The sequence below is a fragment of the Alosa pseudoharengus genome, unplaced genomic scaffold (assembly GCF_046254945.1).
Source record: "Alosa pseudoharengus isolate Yale_2024_CS ecotype anadromous, Long Island Sound unplaced genomic scaffold, YU_APseudo_1.1 YU_APseudo_1.1_scf_6, whole genome shotgun sequence".
NCBI lineage: Eukaryota > Metazoa > Chordata > Actinopteri > Clupeiformes > Clupeidae > Alosa > Alosa pseudoharengus.
In genome coordinates, this window is record NW_027468848.1 from 38,357,220 (window position 1) to 38,378,932 (window position 21,713).

General features: G+C 42.6%; 1 protein-coding gene across 7 annotated transcripts in view; it reads right to left on the minus strand.

Annotated features, from left to right (window-relative positions):
• Window positions 1–21,713, minus strand: part of taok3a (TAO kinase 3a) — a 73,987-nt gene that overhangs the window by 19,396 nt on the left and 32,878 nt on the right. For all 7 annotated transcript variants that reach the window (XM_076271145.1, XM_076271141.1, XM_076271147.1 and 4 more), the window contains 10 exons: window positions 14,538–14,742; window positions 11,938–12,009; window positions 10,456–10,557; window positions 10,033–10,078; window positions 8,729–8,825; window positions 5,929–6,042; window positions 5,266–5,357; window positions 4,506–4,599; window positions 3,733–3,814; window positions 1,045–1,212 (listed from right to left, as the gene is read on the minus strand). In XM_076271145.1, coding sequence (XP_076127260.1) covers window positions 1,045–1,212; window positions 3,733–3,814; window positions 4,506–4,599; window positions 5,266–5,357; window positions 5,929–6,042; window positions 8,729–8,825; window positions 10,033–10,078; window positions 10,456–10,557; window positions 11,938–12,009; window positions 14,538–14,669 — 999 coding nt within the window. In that variant the 5' untranslated portion in view covers window positions 14,670–14,742. The remainder of the gene's footprint in view (window positions 1–1,044; window positions 1,213–3,732; window positions 3,815–4,505; window positions 4,600–5,265; window positions 5,358–5,928; window positions 6,043–8,728; window positions 8,826–10,032; window positions 10,079–10,455; window positions 10,558–11,937; window positions 12,010–14,537; window positions 14,743–21,713) is intronic.

Genomic DNA, 21,713 nt, shown 5'->3' on the forward strand with positions numbered 1-21,713 from the left:
TTGACCACATTCCACATGGGGGAATTTTTTGGTATAATTGTTCCGTTTGTGTTTAGAACAACAGCACAATAGGCCCTTAGCCGCAGTTTGGCCTTTTAATGATCCTAATGCCTGAGCTAGCTGGCACTCATTCCGGAGAGGTAGCACTCACCCAATTACCAAATGCCCTGTGGCTGGCGTTAGCTCACGGTGGCGTTTGGCAGAACCACTCACCTGGATATCTATGTCAATCCGTCTTGGCCGCCTATGCTGTGAGCCAAAGGGCAGTAATGGCATTATCACGCTTCGCCGTCTCCCTCACAACAAACCATGTGGCCTTGTCAAACGCCACACCGACTGTGGGCCACCTAGAGTGCCCCCAAAGTGGAGGACTTCTGCCTCAGAGGGGGCTATCTGTAATCCCAACACATTGGGACATAGGTCTATGTCTAGTCATATCTCTTTCTTCTATCTGGATGTATATTATCTACTCTATACCTCTAGGTGTATCTATAGATTTACAAACATACTTATAACTAAAATACAGATAAACAGTTAAAAATATGTTTACATGTTGTGCAAAAGGTTCTTGAAAGCTATAATATGGTCTTCTGCAGCAGTGTATACATTAAGAGCTTCTAAGGATATTCAACTTGTATCGGTCACAGAGGCATAGTACTGTGCAAAATGAACTGCATTGTGGGTAAGTCCATGATGATATGTTTTTTGCTGTTTTATTGCACAACTACATGAGAGATTCAGGAGAATCTTGATTCTAATTGGCTCCTCTAAGTGTCAAAAGGAACCTGCCAATGTTTGAACATTCCAGTGCGGGGCTCGATGGAATTTTCTATAGCGTGACGCACTTGGTGATGCACTTGGTGAGTGATGTTTGACAAATCTGACAACCGCTTTGCACTTGTACTTGTTATCTGACAGGAGAAGGAATGAATAAGATATTCAGGCCTTCCATAAGTGCCGTGCTAGTAGCACCCACCCTCCAACAACACCACCCTCCTCACTCCCTCCCCCTCTCTCCTTCTCCTCACCTCCCCCCCAGCTCACCTCCTCTTCCTCTTGGGATTCTCCCATTGGTCCATTGTGTTTTTCCTGGTAGAGGATCTTCTTCATCTTGCGGTACTGCAGGTTGTCCAGCTCACGCACCGCATCCTTGGTCCGCTGGATGAGGTCGATGAGGACCCGGGGGGGACGCTCACGCCGCACAAAATCATGCTGGACAGACAAACAATAGACAAGGGGACAGACAGACAGACAGAAAGAAAGAAGGACAGAGAGATAAGTCAACGAAAAGCAGGTAAAGATAAAGAAGGATGGAGAGAGAGAGAGAGAGAAAGAAAGAGAGGGGACAGACAAAGAGAAAGATAGCAGGATGGAGGAAGAGATAGAGAGAAAGAGATAGATAGATAGATAGATAGATAGATAGATAGAGGTAGAGAGAGAATACACAAGAAGACAGGCAGACAGACAGATGGAGAGAGACAAAGACAGACAGACAAATAGAGAGACAGCCACAGCTCAGTTAGCCACTGTCATTGCTTCCCCTTCTTGTGGATTCTACACAGGTGTCAGGGCAGGTGAGGTATTTACAAGAGAGAGACCGTAATAAAGAAAAGAAAAGATAAACTACGATTCATCCTCCTGCAGTAAAACAAAGGAAAAAAGAAAAAGCGACTATACAGACACAGAGATAGCATTATCGGAGCATGCTCTGTCTGTGGCTACGGCTAGAGGAAATGATTGATCTGATACCTGCACAAAAACGTCCTCGTCTGGTCTACTGGGAGGAATCTAATGGTGCATTTTGAGACACAAGTGAGCCTGGCGACCGTGCTTTAACCTTTCCCACGCAGCGCGGCTCGAGATCACATTCTGTGGACGGTGTCGAGACGGGAAACGGGAGCCCGGATCGGACCGTCATCTTGTGAAGTGCTGCTGCATGCCCCATTGCGTTACTCTGAATGTGCTGGGGATTACGTCACTCCCCCACCGGCTGCTGGCAGGCAGCTGGCCGGCCACTAGAGGGCGCCGGTGCTTCAGCTCAGCTCAACCCCCCCCCCTCCCCTCCCTTACACAAACGAGAGAGAACAAGTGAGTGTGAGATAGAGACAGAGAGCGAGTAAGTGTGTGAGAGAGAGAAAGAGAAGGAAAGAGAGGGAGAGAGAGAGAGAGGGAGTGCGTGAATGAGTGAGGGAGTGAGAAAAGAAGAGAGTAAGCGAGAGCATGGCTGCCTGCTCGTCCAGTTTGTTCCTGATCAGTCCGTTCCACATGATTCGTTTAGCACGGACACTAATTCAGAGAGCGGAGAGAAAAGAAGAGAAGAAAGAAGAATAGAAAAGACGAAGAGAGGAGAGTAGAGAGAACCTCAAGGGGACATCTCTGTAACGGAACTGAGGGGGTCGCTCTCCTCTCACAGGGTATCCAACCCCTTTGAACGCTGGGGCTCTGACATAGTGAGTGGGCGCTTGCTTTTCAAATGGGCAGCTGGGGCTGACCCCCGGGGGCCTGAAGAAAACTAATCTTCAGGATTATCTAAAAATGTGTGTGTGTGTGGAAGGAGGGGGGGGGGGGGATTGAGGAGGAAAATAAGAATAATTTACACAATCCCAACAGTGCGGAAGTGACTCAGACACTTCAATGCCTCCATCCATGTCTTGCAGTCTCTCTTACCAAGCTTAGCTGGCTAATACACCCCAGACACCTGTCCTACTTAGAGCAGAGCTACCTGTGCAGTCAAAGCCCCCTGTAAACCCTCCCACACATTCAGACCCCAGTCTGAAATAACACCCCCCCCCCCCCCCCACACACACACACACACATCCCTCGTCCACAGTAAGATAAAGAGGATCGGGACATTCAGTAAGTGAGGGAGCAGGACCTGAGGGCAAGGCTTTGAACATTAAACTACAGATTAGTGACCTCTTTCCCTTGCCCCCAAAGCTCCAATGTGGAGACCGGCATGGTGTTTAAATGGGGTCTGTGTTAGGCTGGGGTGGTAGTGGGGAGCAGGAGGGGGGCAATCTGGGGGAGGCCAAGAGGGTAGCCTGTCAGCCCTGGGGCTCAGCAGCCTTTAATGCCTCCAGGGGCGAGGGGCAGGAGAAGGTCAAAACATTCATACAGCACATACATTCCACTCAAACACACCTGCATATACTGTATACACAACATGATTGCCCCCCCCCCCTCCCCCACCCCAAGTGTGAAAGGCCAAACCAAGACCATAAAGCTCTTAGCTCAGATGAAATAGGATTACCTGTCGGCAGCCAAACAAACAAAAAGCTCAATTTGTACCCAGGCAGGAAGCACAAACAGATGAGGACAGAGTCACTTCCTGTGTCGTCTTCAATCACAGGCCTCTCTGGCATCCAGGCAGGTCACAAGCAAATAATAATGGCAGTCTGTTCATTTGTTGCACACAACATTTACTCAAACACACACACACACACACACAATTCTCATTTCTTTACTGACCCACCAAGCAGCGGGCTTAGCACTATAATAAATGAAGCGATTGTGGGACTAACTGTGTTGCATGAGTGTGTGCAAGACACACAGATGACAGACTCAGTTCAACTCTGCAGCTGCCATCAAAGAGAATACCAACAGAAAAAAGAACTGAAGAGAAAAAATGAGAGACAGAGAGAGAGAGGTCATGCGCATGACAGAAAGAGAGTGAAGAGGAAGAATGAGAGAAGACAGAGAGAGAGAGAGAGAGAGAGCAGGAAGTGAACTTACTCTCAGTAACTCAGCAGAGGAGGGTCTATCCTGAGGAATTTTTAGTAGGCAGTAGTCGACGAAGCTCCGGAAGGGGTCAGACCTTTAGAGGAAGTCAGTAGGAGCCTGATTAAGATAACTGAAACTCAACAGTGTGCTGCAGACTGACGGGAATCCATACAGGAAACTAAAACACTCTCTCACACACACACACACACAAAATACAAGCTGGCTTTAAGAGCTTTAATCATGTTGGTGTTACACTCTTTTCCAAAATGTATAGAACGGTGACACTTTTACAGGAAATGTCACATTCTACCATAACATACAGACTCAAGGTCAGGTTCAAAATAACTTGCTTTTTTCCATAAGGGTACTTCCTGGTGTAACTGACATGCTGGTATAGTCAGTCAGCGCTTCATGAGTCAGGCTCTATCATGCACAGAATTAACAGATTACTAGGTCAGGTGTGCTGATCGTGTACAATGTTAGGTTATAGGATATGCCTTTTGCTTTCAAAAACATAATTTGCCATCAGAATGTCTTTAAAGCATTAGGTCATGGAGAGTTCCGTGAGGGATGGAGGTTACTTTTTCTAGTGTAATCTGTCCATGTAAGAGTGTGAGTGTGTGTGTGTGTGTGTGCATGTTTATGTATAAATCTGTATGCATGTGCAGTATATCTGAATGGCTATATGCATGCTTGTGTGTGTGTGTGTGTATGTATAGAGTCACTTATGTAAGAGTATTCATTGGCTAGGAGGGACAGAAGGTCTGGGTCTGGGCCGGGCTTACCACTCGTTGGACTGGAGTGTGGGAGAGTCGTTCTGGGCGATGTGATATAAGGCACTCATAGCGTTCATGTTGAACAGGGGAGGCTTGCGTTCCGCTGTACAAGGAGGGAGGAAGAGAAAGAGACAAGAGAGGAAGAGATTGTGAAATAGGGAGGTAGAGAGGGAAGGGATAGAGGGAGGGAGAAAGGGGATGAACAAGAGAGAGTGTGAGAGAGAGAGAGGGAGAGTGGAGATTGAAAGGATGAACAGACATAAAGCAGACTTGACTCACTGAGTATCTTTTGGGCTCAACCTTCAAGTAATTTGGAGGGGATACAATTTAGCCCATAAATAGCAGTAAGAGTTATTACTGGAAATGACCACGCTGCCCTATGGTCATAATTCTAAATATGCAGAGCCCAATATAACTTATCCATGACTTCAAGATAAGATCCACATGCATGCCAGCATGGAGACATGGGCACACACGCGCACACACACACACACCTACACCTTCCAGTACCTCTTAAACACTCCGTTCTTATCATTATCACAACCAATTATAGGTATGTTTGTGCAAGTCTTTGGCTCTGTAAAGCACTCTGAGACAGCTTAGTCTTAAGAGTTAATGGTTAATGACGCTATATAAATGGAGAACATTGTCCTGAATGGAGTGCAAAGTCAATGTTCATATATAGATCATAAAGGGGCTCGTGCAATGTGTGTTAAGCTACATTCAGTCCAGCGAGGCAGTAATGACAGCCTGAAGCAGACATACTTACCCAGCTCTATACAGGTGATGCCCAAGGACCAGATATCCACCTTCCCTTCGTACTGCCCCTCATCCATGGCCAAAATCACCTCTGGGGCCATCCTGTGAACAAACACATAAATAAATAAACAAACAACTATCAATATGTATGATCGGTTTATTCAAATATCTGAGGGAGATACTGACGCATGAACCACACCATAAATCAAAATAATTCTTAGAGGTCAGAGGGGGAAAACATTCTGAACTCTATGGCCAAACCATGTGTGTCAAATACCACAGTCCACTGACTTGCATATAAACATGTTTTTTTTTTTTTTTTTTTATCTTATCAGGAGATCACAATGGTGGTAAAATCATTTGCCTTTACAGCCCAACACAGGCCACTGAAGGGCCTGTACTAATGTGAGCTGAACAGTGTGAAACTAATTAGACCAAACCATTTTTGACACTTTCCTTCTAGAAGGCATGATTTGCAGTCAAAAAAGATGTCGCTGTCAAATTTCAGAAGAAATCACAAAGAACCTTGACGGTATCTAAGTGTGTGGACACTTATACCAATATTTGTTTGTCAGGAAATTACTTTTTTTCTGAACATGTGGTGTCAGATACATTTCAGTAGACTGGCTGACAGCATTCTGGCTGGGGTGTTAGCACAGGCGGGCGCACTGACCAGTACGGCGTCCCCACAAAGGAGTTGGCCGGAGAGGAGATGGATGCTGAGCCAAAGTCGGCCAGCTTGACTTGGCCCGGCTCAGTCAGCAGGATGTTTCCAGCCTTCACATCCCTGACAACAAGAGGAATTTATTTACAGAATTAGAATCAGAATCAGATTTTAATTCGCCAAGTATATTCACACATGCAAGGAATTTGGTCCGGGCCGTTGGTGTCTTTCTGCCAAACAGCAACTAGACAGTGACATACAGACAGTATATATAGTATTTACAAACATATTACAGTATATACAGATAGAACATAATAAACAAGCAATTTACAATATATAAAGCAATATACAGGTTACATAAAAATACATTTACAGTCATTTGTTTATTTAGTACACACTTCTGACAATAACGTACAGTGCAGCTATAGGTACACAGATACAGAGTGCTAGTTTTATCTGTATTATAACAATGTGGCTGCTGTTGCCACTGTCTTTCCATGATAAAGGTAACATGCAGCAGTCAATCACAGGTCTGGTATGAGGAAGAAAACAGCACCTTCACCGACAGTCATAAAATTATATGGTTATTGCTTCCATCTCCATGTGAAAACTCTGAGGCTGTTCTCTCACTTTTTTACTATGATGCAACAGTGTAATAGCGAGATAAAAAAACCCAATAAAAACAAACAACAATAAAAACAAACAAAAGAACAGACAACAACAACAGATTCCAGTTAGGGATGTAACGATTACCAGTATAATGGTAAACCGCGATAAAAATGTTGACGATAACAATTACCGTTCTCTTTTCAAATATCATGATTATCACGGTTGATTAACGCGGTGTGGAAACCGTGTGTTTAATCCTTTCCAGCTTCATCCGAGCCTGCTTTTGACATACAGTAGGCCTGGTACAATAAAACAAAACTGGTACTCTACTGATTCTGTTGTCTGATTTTAAAAGGCGGAACATTTTCACCGCAAAATGTGCACTGTATCATGTAGCAACTCTGTGTAGTGTTGCACGGTGTATCGATACTAAAAAGGTATCACGATGCCTTCACGCAAAAAACGATACGATTTCCGACGTTTTTAGAATCGATACTTTATTAAAATAATAACGTTCTGTGTCTGTGTGAACTGCTGCTCTCTGCTCCTTGCACGCATATAGGTAAGTGGGCGTGTCAGGCAGGCAGCTCTGAGTGAGTGAGTGAGTGCGCAGTAACGTCAACATAGTTCTTGCCGACAGTCCTCGGCCAGTCGGCCTTGTGGATAAAACAAAAGGCAGATAAAATCTGGACTGGAATTATTTCGGATACATCGCGAATAGTGAAGGCAAGCCATCAGGTACACAGAGGCCCGTTTGTAAAATATGTTTCAAAGTCATTTAAAAGCAGTAGGCTAAGCATGGAACTTGGCTAAACACCTCGCAGACATCCCAACATTTTTAAAGAGTTCAAAGAACGACAGGTTAACGAATATGCTATAGAAAACACAACTACATGGTTAGTGCCAAGTTCTTCTCTTCTGTTTAAGTCTAGCCTAAGTGAAACGAGTATGGTTCTCTGGGATAAAGCGAACCTTCCTTCATCACTGAATTTGACGAGACATAACGAGCTGTAGGCTAATCATTTTGACGAGACATAACGAGCTGTAATCATAGGGTGCTAACGTGATCACGCCAGAATAACATTACCAACACTACCAAACAATCTATTTCATGTTCGGTCGGTACTACTGGTAATATTTGTCATGGCATGTAGACTGCAATTTGTTCAATAATTATTGCTCAGATGTAGGATAGGCTACCCGAAATGCGCTAATTAAACGTTGTACTTGCACACTGGGCGCAAAGAAGACTATCCTCACATTTTCCCTTTGCAACTGTCAAAGAAATCCCATGAACACGGGAAGGCCTAGGGTAGCCTATACTGTACATCAGATGGCCTAAAGATTAGGCCCCTCTGCATAGCATTCAGTGATTTGCATGCAGTAATTTCAACACTGACCTTGATCTAGCCTAGTTTGGCTATTTAAAGCTACTTTATTGCCAAAACACAACACAATGTAAATGAACTATAACAAACAATAAAGGATTTAAATCACACAGGTCTACTATTTTACTGACTATAAAAAATAATAATTATGTAGTAAGTTTAGAAGTTTAGAACCCAGAATTGACCTGCACACTACAAAAGTGCACCGAATTCAACACAAATGACTCAATTCACTTGGAGGAGGTATGAGTCCTTTCTTTTCCAGATATCTTAGGATTTCGCCTTAGTATCGTTTCAGTATCGAGCATCGTGATATTTATGGCAGGTATCGTATCGAAGTCATAATTTCGGTATCGTGACAACACTAACTCTGTGTCTTTTTATGTTTGCTTCCACATTAAATCCATTCCACTCACGTCATCAGGAGAATACAGTAGCCTAAAATTATATGTCAAACGCTTACTTTGGTCTCATTCATTGGATCCAAATAACAGAAATCACAAACTCCAAGTTATGATATGGTAAGTTAAGCTACTGTATAAGCACATAGCCAATTAAACATGACCAAGAAAAAAGTGAACGGGACACTTTTTGAAACTATTTCAGCTTATGTAGGCCTATCAGTGCTTTCTGAACATACTAAACATACTTTTAGAAATACCGTGATAATACCAAAAACCGTGATAATTTTGGTCACTATAACCGTGAGGTTAAATTTTCATACCGTTACATCCCTAATTCCAGTTCAGCATCAAACAGAAGTGTTGTCAATCCACTCAACACCCAACAAGCTGGGTAGTGGGATGGCTCACCTGTGAATCATGTTGTGGGAATGTAGATAAGCTAGTCCCAGCAAGGCACCATGGGTTATGGCAGCGATTTCCACCTCTTGAAGTGGTTTCTTATGAACTGATCATGTAACAGGGTGGAGAGAAGGCTATGTGTTAGAACAACATATTCTAGTTATGCACGTCACATCACAGTAAGACAAATATGCCGGTCTAGTGGCAGCCTGTTTAATTAGCTTTCTGCAATATCCCCTTGGGCAGTGAGAAGCAGATCACTGCCCTTCTCCTACCTTACATGCCGTGTGGAATTGATCGTGTTATGTCATGTCGCTAAGCAGCAGGTGTCAACCTTCAACCTGAAGCAGCACACTAGACAGCCAGGCCAGCAGCTTACATGGCAGGCCCCTTCCTGAGGCAGAAGGTACTTTCATACGATTCAAGATGTGCTCTCATACCTTCACATACTTCAAGTGGTGGGCTAGACTTGTAGTAACAGAGGTCATGGGCCTCCAGTCTCTCTTACACTGAATCAACTTTATTCATTTCTATGATACTGCCGCTAAACAGTGACTGCAGTTAGGTCTAATTTAGTGGCTGTAACACCAATGAAAAATAAAATATCATTGACATTCTAAACAATCATGTGATGGGATGGGGTTCTGTCTAGGGCTGGGACGGTATGGATTTTTTCTTACCACGGTTGAAAAGCAAGAAATTACCGCGATTTCGCGGTATACCGCTGGAATCCAAAACCTTGAATCCATGTCATAAGATGGTTCCTCACATTACACATCACGACATTACATACTATTTGCAGGCCAATGTTTCACAGATTTTTTTTTCATGGAGTAAACATGTATGACTCCTTTCTGGCCAAATTTTACAGCTTTCAAGTCTAACGTCTTTGTGTAAATCGAGGTTGAACGGAGAGAATAGAAAAGTGTTACGATTGTGCCAGTTCTCCCCTACTCTCACACAGTAAACAAATGTAATGTTGGAACAATGCGCTCCCCAACACAAACGCGAAAGTTCGGGTTTGCTTCATCTTTTGATGATAAGTTTTGAAGTTCTGTTTTTGCTTCAACCTTAAATCCATGTCATAAGGTGATTCCTTACATTACACATCACAACATTACACACTATGTGCAGGCCAATGTTTTACAGATTTATTTTTTTTGAAGTGATGGCGGTGACGAGCTCAGACCCGCGGTAGGCGTCATGTGACCGCGGTATTGTGGTAATGCGGTTACCATCCCAGCCCTAGTTCTGTCTTAGATTTATTATGTATGATAGACACAGGTGTTTGTGTTCTAATTCTCTCAACTTACCCTCTAGTAGGTCGGAAGCAGAGCCCAAACAGTACTCCATTACTAACTAAAACAGGAAAACATTAAAAAGACAAAATGAGACAAAAAATAATAAGAAAATAATAGGACATCTACTAAGTTGTCAACAATTGCGTTTTCAACATTGTAAAATCTCATGTGAACCATTAAAAATCTAATTTAAACAACAACAACAACCACATCTCAATCTCATTTAGTTCATTTTACAACCTCAGCATGAAAACAAAGACAGACTTTCTCCCTGAGATATAGTAAACACAAAACATTCCTGATTATGAACCAGTAGGAAAAAGACTGTGATAAACCCAGACAGCGACAGCTTCTCTACTAATGGGTAATCCCATTAAAGTATTGTCTGGTTAATGGTAACAAGATGTAAACGTAGTGGGCGCAACAGAGACTGACCCAGGCAGTGTTGTCCTTTAAGTAGCAGCCTTTGTACTCGATGGTGTTGGGATGTCTCAGCTGTTCCAGAAACTTCACCTCTTTGATGATGTCCTGCCATTTCTTCATAAGGGAAAGGGGGAGAGAGGAAGGTCAGGTGAATTGAATGTGGAATTAGTGGCCAATGCTCAAATGTCATGGCCTCAGACCTGTCCAACATTGTTACAACACCTTTCCGGAAAAGGTTTTAGGTTAATGAATACCTGACTTAGTGATTGTAGACAATGCCAACCGTGTTTATTCATAAAACTATTTATACATTTAACATCGGACATACTATCAAGACTACTTACAGTATCATTAACAGGGCTTAAATTTCACTGCGGGATTGCGGGTATTGCGCATAATTTGTTAAAGTCCCGCAACTCTAGCCATCATAATGCGAGAAATTCCCGCATACACTTTTACAGCCTGTCTGATGACGTTAATATAATCATGAAGTGGCGTGAATGCGGTGCTATTGAACGGACGGATCAACTACCGAGTTGAATTGAACATAGCCTCATGCAGACGCAGACACACACACGGAGAGAGAGAGAGAGAGAGAGAGAGAGAGAGAGAGAGAGAGAGAGAGAACCACTTTGCGCTTACGCAAATAGGCTACGCAACCATGGCAAACTTTTACATCTGGAAAGAGCTCCTTGGTAACTATCCTGCTAGCTCAGGTCACGTCAACACCAGCTAAACTGATGAAGACAGCGCTGCAACGTTGGAGGACAGTACACATTGGTCGTAGTGTTATCCGATTGTGTCGAAGCCGAAATCATTCAGAGTAAACATGGTCTAGTGTTATCCAATTGCGTGCAGTGAGAATTTTAAATGCATACTTGTTGCCGCCCCTCGAGTTGGGCCATTACATTGTTCTTTGCCAGACCCTTAATCTTTCTAGATTATCAGGGTCTGGATTTTCCAGGCTATATATCTATGCTCATCACCAATGTGCACTCAATTAGACCTACACACCACATTAAAGATATGCCTAAGTGTTATAGTTTAAACGTCAATATGAAGCATTCAAATGTTGTATGTTTAGCTACTAGTAATTACTAGTAAAATGCTATACATTAAAAAATACATTATAAACTAAATACACTCTATATGAATTTAACATTGTGTGTGTGGAGAGAGTCAAGCAGAATCTAGGATGTCCACTGTTGTGAATGATCCCACTACAGTATATATTACTGATGACGTCAGGGTGGTAGGGGCCCCAAAGTCAAACACATTTTTAAAAAAGTATCGAAGAAGTATCGAAATTCTTGACTTGGTATCAGAATCGAACCCCCCCTCCCCCCCAAATTGTGTAAATCCCCCCTACATGAATAACCTTTGGGGGGAATTCCCCCCTATTTTGAAAAATGAATTTTAAGCCCTGATTAACAATGATTTATAGAAGATTAAGATCTCTTTATAGAGTGCTATAGAGCGGTCCATCATACTGACCTCTGTGGTCTGTTTGCCATTGTAGGACATCTTCTTAATGGCCACCACCTCACTGGTGTATGAGTTCCGGGCCTGACAGAGAAAAACATGGAATATATATGAAACAAATATCAAAACATACCTTTTAATAAAACAATAATACATATTACTTATACACCTAATATACTCTTCATAATGTTAGCAATAAAAGGGTTACACATGATTTAACAGGAAAGGTTGAAGGCTCTCTGCCGTCATTGTAGTGAAGTAGCCCAAGACCTTCAAGGTGCAGTATCATTTTTGTTGTCAAAAGCTGAAAATGACTACCGACAACATTTTGTGCATGGTTAGAAAAGACAGCATTTCCCAATATTCATGTGCACTTTATAGATTTACAAGCACACTTCTGCTTCAGGCAAGCTGATGATCTATTTTTTTCTTGCTTTTATTTTTGGCCTAATTCTGAGAGTAGAAAACATATAGAGTGTAGATATTAGAATGGTCTAGAAAATACAGCATAAATATAACCGGCAGCAAAAAACGTTCAGCGTGTACATACTCCCAGTCTAACCCATGTCCAGCACTTAGCCATTTAGTAGGTCAGATGTACATTTTTTTTAGTTTTTCCTAAACTGTGGGAGTGTGGTTTTATCATGAGACACTGGACATACTGGAAGAGAAAGGGCAACTCCAGCACAGCCTGGATGCTTGCAGAGGGTCAGAGCCCTGTTCAATGAAGCCGTGTCTCTATGTGTGTGTGTGTGTGTGTGTGTGTGTGCATGCATGTCTGTGTAGGTGTGTGTGTGTTCTAGAGAAATGCTGGTGTGTGTGTGTTTGTCTGTGTGTATGTGTGTGTGTGTGTGTGTGTGTGTGTGTGTGTGTGTGCATGCATGTCTGTGTAGGTGTGTGTGTGTGTGTTATAGGGAAATGCTGGTGTGTGTGTGTGTGTGTTAGAGAGATGCTGATGTGCGTGGTGAGGTCTGCTGTCCTCCTATTGCTCTATCCCAGGCAGGGTGACTGGCACACTAGCCGCCAGCTGTCTCTGCCTACTGCCTCCGCCGACACGCCACAGCCGCTCCTTCATCCCCCACCCAGCCACTTGCCAACCAACCCCCAACTAAGAGTAGAACAGCTGTCTTAAGACGAACATCTATTTATTTATTCCCCCACCCCCCATTCAGCCCTCAACCACCCCCCACCCCACACACACACTCTCTCTCTCTTCCAGAGCATTACATCTGGAGAGGCTGGAGGGAAAAGGAGGGGTGGGGAGTGGAGCGGAGTGGTGGGGGGATTTAACACCAGGGATGCAGGCCTCATTGCAGATTTGGAATCAGCCAAACGGCCAAGCATTATTAGTCTTGAGATTAAGAGCAAAAAAATACAGAAAAATCAGACTTCAAGGTCAAGTGGGTCAAGATATAACAGCTAAGATTGGGTTATACAGTGTCAAGAAAAGGTGGTTTTAACTGTGTCAGAGAGATGTAGGTCAAACTCTGTCAGGAACAGGAGGGTCAAACTGTGTCAGGAAGAGGTTGGTTAAAAAGCAACACCAAGTTTTTTGTACCTTAAAATAATGGTTCCAAATTTTTTTCCGTGGTTCATCAACTCGTGACAGGGTGAACAGCACTTCTGCATTCCCTTTGCGGCCCTCTATCGGCTATAACCGCACTATGTAAGTTTGCCAGATCGGGTAGCGGGTTTGTAGTTCGATGGAATGAGACATAAGAAACTACAAATTTGTCTTGCATGATGTCGCAATACATCTTACTTTCATAAAATCATGCAACATATTCTACCTTGTCTATGGACATCGTTATTTGCAAAGCCGTTGCTGGATAAACAAATAGCGTGCAGGCGACAGAGGAAAAGTTATTTGGTGTTGCTTTAAAACTGTAGCCACAGTGAGTGGCGCAAACCATCTTCCATGTGATTGTGTCAAGCTATGCTGGGTTCTTCTTCACCTTCCCATTGGAACAGGCACAGAGAAAAACTATGTTAAGAGTAGGTGGGTTTAACAGTGTCAGAAAGATGTAGGTCATCCAATGTGAGAAAGAGCAGCAGAGTTAACACAGTAGGATTTAGCAGACTCTCTTATCCAAAGAGACAGGGACTCTTTTTACAACATTCCAGTGTTGAACCCAGGGCCACCATTTCCTATGCGGTGACCCTACCACGGGCCCCTACAGGTACAGTTGGTAGGTTAAACTGTGGTTCCCGTTGGTTGGGTGTCAACACTGGGTGCTCTCTCACCAGGTAGACAGACACATAAATTAGGGTACAGTTAGGGCTCCTCCTGTACATTCAAAGCATGCCAAATTATGTTGGGTGAAAATATATCCACTGGAGGGAGGTCAAATCAAGTGGGCCTCAGATAAGCGTGTTAAAATGTGGACTGCTGGCAGATCAAACTATACCCATATTGCGTGGGTCAAGGTCTGCCCACTTCTGGGTGGTCAAATTGTGTTCACTTTCATTAGGCCAAGTTGTGCTAATTTTGGATCCTTCCTATACTTGTGGTCAGAAGAAAACTGGTCTGACTGAGGCAAGAGGAGGGCCAGGGCTGCCCTATAATGATGCACTGATTAATGAGGGAGAAAAAAAAAAAAAAAAACACTCACAAAGTAGACTGCCCCGAAACTCCCATGGCCGATTTCATGGAGGTCGCAGAATACATCTTCGGGGTCCTCTTTGAAGAAGAGATCGGCAAACTCTGGATCCTTCACTGTTCCTTTTCGCGTGGACGATGGCATTATGGGTAAGATGGAATCGTTGGGACCCACTCGCTTTTCTCCTTCATTGACAGGCCTGGCATTTATTCAATACCTAAAGCAGGAACAAGAAAAGACGAGGCAAAGTTAATTTATATGGACAGTCTCAAGGACGGAGTCTATTCAAAGTGCTTTACATAAATAACAAGGTCTGCAATCACACAGACACACCTCGCTAAAGCATAGATTTTTAACAGTAAGTACTTTTTCCTTAGTTCAGTAGGTCTTTGACTCTGCTTGTTGCTGCGGGCAAACTCTATTAACCATCCTCCAAAGGCAGAGTTAGAAATACATCAGGCGAAACAGCGGTTCCCTGAATATCTTCAACTCCTAAGAAGTACTCCGTCTTGCGGTCTAGATATATGTTTCAGTTAAGGTGTGTGACAAATCAAATTTCTGATTTGGGGTCTGTTTCTTTCAGACAGTAGGTTACACTTTAGTGTTAATTTCGTCAGACGAGACGAGAGGAAAAATTTTCGTCAACAACCTTTTTTTCCATGACTAAGACGAGACGATGACGAGACTGTACTTATGTCCTGAAACACTGACTAAGACTATCTTAAGATGCATTATTGTTGACGAAAAAAGACGACTAAAATGTTTTGCATAAAATAAAAACTAAGATAAAATTTCTCTTCCATTTTCGTCTACAAAATGAGAAGACAGTATAGCTGTTACCTTTTCAAAATATTCCGAATGAGTTCATGGTTCATGCAGCAGCTTTCCTGTAGGCTAGTCTACATGCTGTTGCTGCAACCCTGTGGCTGCAGCAGGAAACTACATGGAACAAGAACACCGGAGATTTCTGCCAGAGTTAGGCTTTATGCCACAATGCTACATACCCAGAAGTTGAAGCTTCTCTCATACATATACAAATTAACATCCCCCAGAATGTCCATAAGAATTTTTTCAGCAAGTAATGTCAACTATTTAACTAGTTACACTGATGATGCAAATTTTGCTAGCAAGTAAGCTAATATGGAAAGTTCGCTAGCAAGTTAGCTAAGATTGAGAGTTTGTGTTGCGTTTGGGCGCATATCGCCATCTAGCGTGGCGGAGTAAAACATTCATACTTGGGTCCAAGACAGTGTTTCTCAAACTTTTTCAGATGAAGGACCACTTAACTAATCAATAAAAAAGAAACGCACGGACCACCTAGCTAAAAAAAAAAAAAAATAGACCTAGCAGTATATTAGCCTACACAATACTCACTGAACCACCTTGCTTATTGTCTTTGCACTTTGTTTAATTGTGTCAGAGGATTCATATGATTTAAACTGGCATATCTGACATAGGCAGTGTTGTAGAACAGTTTGAATTTACATACAAGTTGGTTCAATATTGCAAACAACTCATCTATATTATATTTTACCACGTCTGCTCGTGAACCACTTGGGATAGCTTGCGGACCACCAGTGGTACCCGGACCACACTTTGTGAAACACTGGTCTAAGAAGATCATGACAGTGGTCCAGTCAAATCTTTTACTGTCTATGGCCAAATCCCAGCCGAGCTATAACTGTAGCTCGACTTACCTGTGCATGTACTGACTGACAAAAAAATCAGAATGAGTAATTATAACAGTCGAGTAGCCCTGTGGACACACAATATTGTTAGAAAATTGAGATCTGTGAAACACTATTTGACTGAAATGGTAATCAGAAATAAATTGTTATAAAAAAAGACTAAAATGTTTTGAATAAAACTGACTAAGACTAAGATAGCTTCAGTTTTCTTTTGACTAAAACTAGACTAAAATGACGAGACTTTTAGTTGACTAAACCTTGACTAACAAAAATGATATTTGAATGACTAAATATGACAAAGACTAAAAAGGACATTTCGTCACAAGACTAAGACTAAGACTAAATTAAAAATAGGTGACAAAATGAACACTATTACACTTTATAGTCACACCCTTCATATATATCACATCAAACAGCCTATGATGTCAGAAGAATTCATGTAGGAAAACTACTTTTTATTTGTTCTACCATGTCTTCGGAAACCAAGCACACATTGATTGATTAGGTAAATGACAAATAAATAGTAGTTAATCAGTTATGCTAACACATCCCGGTTCCAAAGCCTCTCTTTAAGACAACAAGACTAAGTGTGACAGCATAAAACTGCAAGGGCTGACAGTTCAATACATTTTCAGGTCAATTAAATTTATTTAAATCGAGCCATTCACAACAGACAATGCTTATAAATAAAGTGCTTTTCAGAGCTGAAGGCCTGAACCGCCAAGAGCAAAAGGTGACTATGGCAGTCGCAAACACACTGCACCCTGGATCCGTAAAGGCCCTCCTTCATGGTGCAACATGCACGCCATCTGTAATGGCTTATCCTCAAAAACTAAAATCTAACAGAAGTGTTGTGGCTTTCTGTAACACCCATCTCCACTGGTGTTATACGTCCTTGTCAGCCTTGTTCCCTTGTTTCTGCTACCAGTTTTGCATACTTCAACTTCTTCCTCGATTGCACCTTCAAAGAGTATAATTAGCTCAATAAAGTAGTGCGCTCACAATCACAATCAAGAGTACACCATGTCTGGTCTTGTCAATCTTGTGCTTCGCCCCATCTGCCTGTATTGCTTGTATTTGCCTGATGTCAACTAAAGTTACAACTGTATCTTCAGAATCCAAGAATCTAGCTTGATTGTAATAACAGTCCTAGTCACAGTGTCACATCATCAAATAGATCACTGAGTCACAATTCAGCAAGATGGCTAGCAGCAGGCTATGGTCAGTGCCAGCTGTTTAGTTGTTGCGTTTGAAAAGCAATGCTGTTGGCTGTTAGCTATTCAACATAGCCCGTTTCTGACAAAGACCCTTATTGCCACCCTTCAACAAAACAATCTCAAAGCGCAGAGTGGCCCATTGCTGGAGAACCATACAGGGGTCTTGCAAAGGATCTTGCACTGCCAGCTGTTACACACTTTCTAGATGAGTAATGGCTGGCTCCTTGACTTGGACCAGGTGCCTCTCCTTGTAGATGGTGCTATGATGTGTGGAGGGTGAATATCTGAGTGAGTCTGGTTAAAAGGTTTTGTTTGTGGCGTGTGTAAGTAATTGTATAAGTAGGTGTATAGAGTGATTGAGGGCCAGACAGACTGAATGACTGATTAAGTGCTTGGGAGCAAACATTAGTAAGGCATTGTGTGAGTGTGTGAATGGATGAAAGAGTGAATGTATGGATTAGTGAGTAAGTAAGTGTAGACAAAATGATTGAGAAGGTGCTGGAGCGATTGAGTGCTAGTGTGAGCACATGGCCGTGGGTGGGCAAGACATAACAGTAGAGTCATCTGCAGTCTGCTGTTTGCCTGCCTGTTCAGTGGAGAATGTGTGTGTATGTGTGTACGTGTGTACGTGTGTGTGTGTGTGACACTTTGACTGTGCTTGCTCTGTGGCATGGCCGTTGAGAGGGAGGCAGCCTGGGCATCAGTTGTAGGTATGGAAGGAAGGTGTGAGTCAGGCCTGCTGGTTGCACGTGAGAACCATAGACTGTAAAGGTGAGAACACTGTGAGACGAGCACCCCCCCCCCCCCCCCCCCCCCCAACGTTCTTTCGCCTCAACTTCTTCCTCTCACCTCCTCTCTTTCTCAGGGGTGACTCTCGTCAGAAACCACAATGTGTGTGTGTGTATAGTGACTGCATGTGTGTGTATGTGTGTTTGTGTCTTGGACTGTGACAATGTCTGTGTGTGTGTGTGTGTGTGTGTGTGTCTTGGACTGTGACAATGTCTGTGTGTGTGTGTGTGTGTGTGTGTGTGTGTGTGTGTGTGTGTGTGTGTGTGTGTCTTGGACTGTGACAATGTCTGTGTGTGTGTGTGTGTGTGTGTGTGTGTGTGTGTGTGTGTGTGTGTGTCTTGGACTGTGACAATGTCTGTGTGTGTGTGTGTGTGTGTGTGTGTGTCTTGGACTGTGACAATGTCTGTGTGTGTGTGTGTGTGTGTGTGTGTGTGTGTGTGTGTATAGTGACTGCATGTGTGTTTTGGACTGTGACAATGTCGGTATGTGTGTGTGACTGTGTATAGTGACTGCGTGTGTGTGTGTGTGTGTGTGTGTGTGTGTGTGTGTGTGTGTGTTTGTGTTTGTGTCTTGGACTGTGACGATGTGTGTGTGTGTATGTTTGTGTCTTGGACTGTGACAATGTGTGTATGTGTGTGTGTGTGTGTGTGTGTTAGGGCTTTGACTCCGAACTTCGTTATTCGAATATAATTAGATTATTTTAAAAATTAAAGATATTCGAACAAATTTTAGGGATATCTTAATATTCAAACCTGTAGCCTATGGAAATTATTTTTTGTAAATGTTTTTGCTTGTAAACGTTGTTTTAAATTCAGATTTCGAGGTTTTTTTTCACCTGGAAGTAAAATCATGAGCTCATTAGCAAGGCTATTATTGGTCATCTGGGCTCCTGTAGGTGACGTTAGCATCCTGGTTCGCACTTAGTGAGCTCCCACATAGACATAATAGACACTTTTATTTTCAACTTAACCTTCCTCTGATTTGAATCACCTCAGTTATCAATCAAAGCAAACAGGGAAAAGAAACAGCAACACAATCATGAAAAACACTTAAATAAATAAATGTGCACATAAGTCTGAATGAAAAGCAGCACTGGTTGAAGCCTGGAAATATTGTAAACAAAGTAGCCCAGCTTAATGTGCTAGTTTATCATAGTCTACTGGTTAGACTGTTCAGTTTCCCCACATGTGTTTAAGTTTCAAATTAATATTTTTTCTCCTTGGGACAAGCCTGAGTCTTGGAAAATACTTTTCCATTTGCATCGGGATTGAGATTATTAGAATTTAGCAGTCAATTTAAATGCAACAGTTTTGAACAAATTCGTGCAGCGTGCTAATGATGCTAACCGGATTTAATAGCAATTTAGCCAGTCGTCTTGCACGATTGTGAATGTTTGGATTATATGTGCATGCTAAGGAGGGATGCGCCTGTTGAGAGGGAGAGAGAGGGAGTGCATGGGGCAAGGACTCATTGAGAGTCTGTGTTGTGGTAGGCCTACTTCTATCGCCTACTCTGGCAGAGTTGCACATACCACAACACAAGATATATTTAGCCTATTTATTTATGGACCACGTAAGCTGGAGGTGTGTGTTGCTTTTAATTATCGAATGTTCTATCGAACGTATTTTTTATTATCGATTACATGTCTATTGCGATACATATCGCTATCGTTTTATCTCCCAGGCCTATGCTCGATAATAACAATTTTAACACACGCATATATACTCAGCCTTTCGTGCAAGTAGTCTATTGACATTGACTGATACACTGCCCTCTGGTGGACAGAACAAATAGAACTTAAGTTTGATACCAATATCGTCTTACCTAAGACATTTAATGGTCAAAATATTATTAATACATATTCGAATATATTTGAATTTTAATATTAATAAACAAACGAACTTCGAATATGATTTTTAGGCAAAAGTCAAAGCCCTAGTGTGTGTGTGTGTGTGTGTGTGTGTGTGTGCGTGTGTGCGCTTTCTACAGTGACAATATCTATGTTTAAATATGTTAATGGAGATTGGAGAAGTCTAAAGAGGAAACAAGGATTCTGTTTGTTTAGGGGGTTGTTAGTTTGTTAAGAAGATGTGTGACTGCCGGTTAGTGGAACAAGGACAGTGCGCTCTCACTAATTGTATGCGACTGTGAGACACAGGACCCACTTAACATGACAGTTGCACACCTCTGCAGGTGCCATAAAGAACAGCACACCAGACCTTATAGATACACATGCAAGCAAGCACTCATACACACACACACACACACACAACGCAACACGACACTGACACACTAGCCAGGACACGCACATAATGTCACACGTGAACATGCACGCATACAAATTAATTACATAGTAAAACACTGAAACCCCCCCCCCCCACACACACACACACACACACCCAACCCCCTCTTGTCACTATATCTAAAAGTGGACAAACAGGTGTATGAACCAGGCCAATGCCACAACAAAAGGCAATAAGGGTTAAGGCAAAGATTGTTAAGGCGGAGCAAGATACTTTGTCGTAGTTCATGTCTATGGGCAAGAAATGGGGATCGAATCCTGTCTGCATAAAGAGGAGTGTCGATGACTTATTTATGAGCGTACGTTGCAACCGTCCAACTGCAGCGGCACAAATAACCGGCGCACACCTGATATAAAGTAGATTTTCTCCAGACTGGAATGCTCAAAAATGTTAAAAATGTACCTGAAATGTTCAGAAAGGTTTGAGGATCATGAAAACGTGCCCGACATTCACATTCCTAACTCTATAAAACTAAGACCTTAGCATTTGTGGTAAAATTCTGAGCTATGCCCATAGACATCAATGGAGCAGTCGCTGCCTCTGCTCTGCATAAAGGGGGATTTTGACCCCCCCCTCGTGCGATCTTTGGTTAAGGTTCAGGTGATTATTCGTACCCATAAGTACATTTGGTTTGCCGTAAACAGTCCTCATTCATACAAAAAGTAAGGATGCTACAGTCAAACAACAGGGAATAAACTGGATGTTCAAAAGTACACTTATCAGAGACCAAGCATACCCAAATTTGATCTTCTTAAGAACAAAGCCACCATAGTTAAGTAATAGCGTGTGTGTGTGTGTGTAGTGTTATGTCTCTGGTACGGCCCACACCTATTCACCCCAATTAAAGATAGGGCACACAGGCAGGAATACAAATCTGCGTCCTGTCACCATCTCCAGACGTGGTGGGGTTATCACAGAATGCAAATGATAGACCCCTGCCCCAGCAATCACCGGATGTCAATAGTATGCTGGATTTATTCACCAGCTCCAAATACAAAGTGGTCTGAACCTGGTTGTAGCCATTGTACAATTCCGGAGGCAAAATACAAAATCCCTACTGTGTGTGTGTGTGTGTGTGTGTGTGTGTGTGCGTGCATCAAACAAACAAACACACACACACAAACGCATCACAGACAGAGTAGCAAATTTGCGTTTATCGTTTTCCATTATGTAGTGACGCTCTGCTGTTGA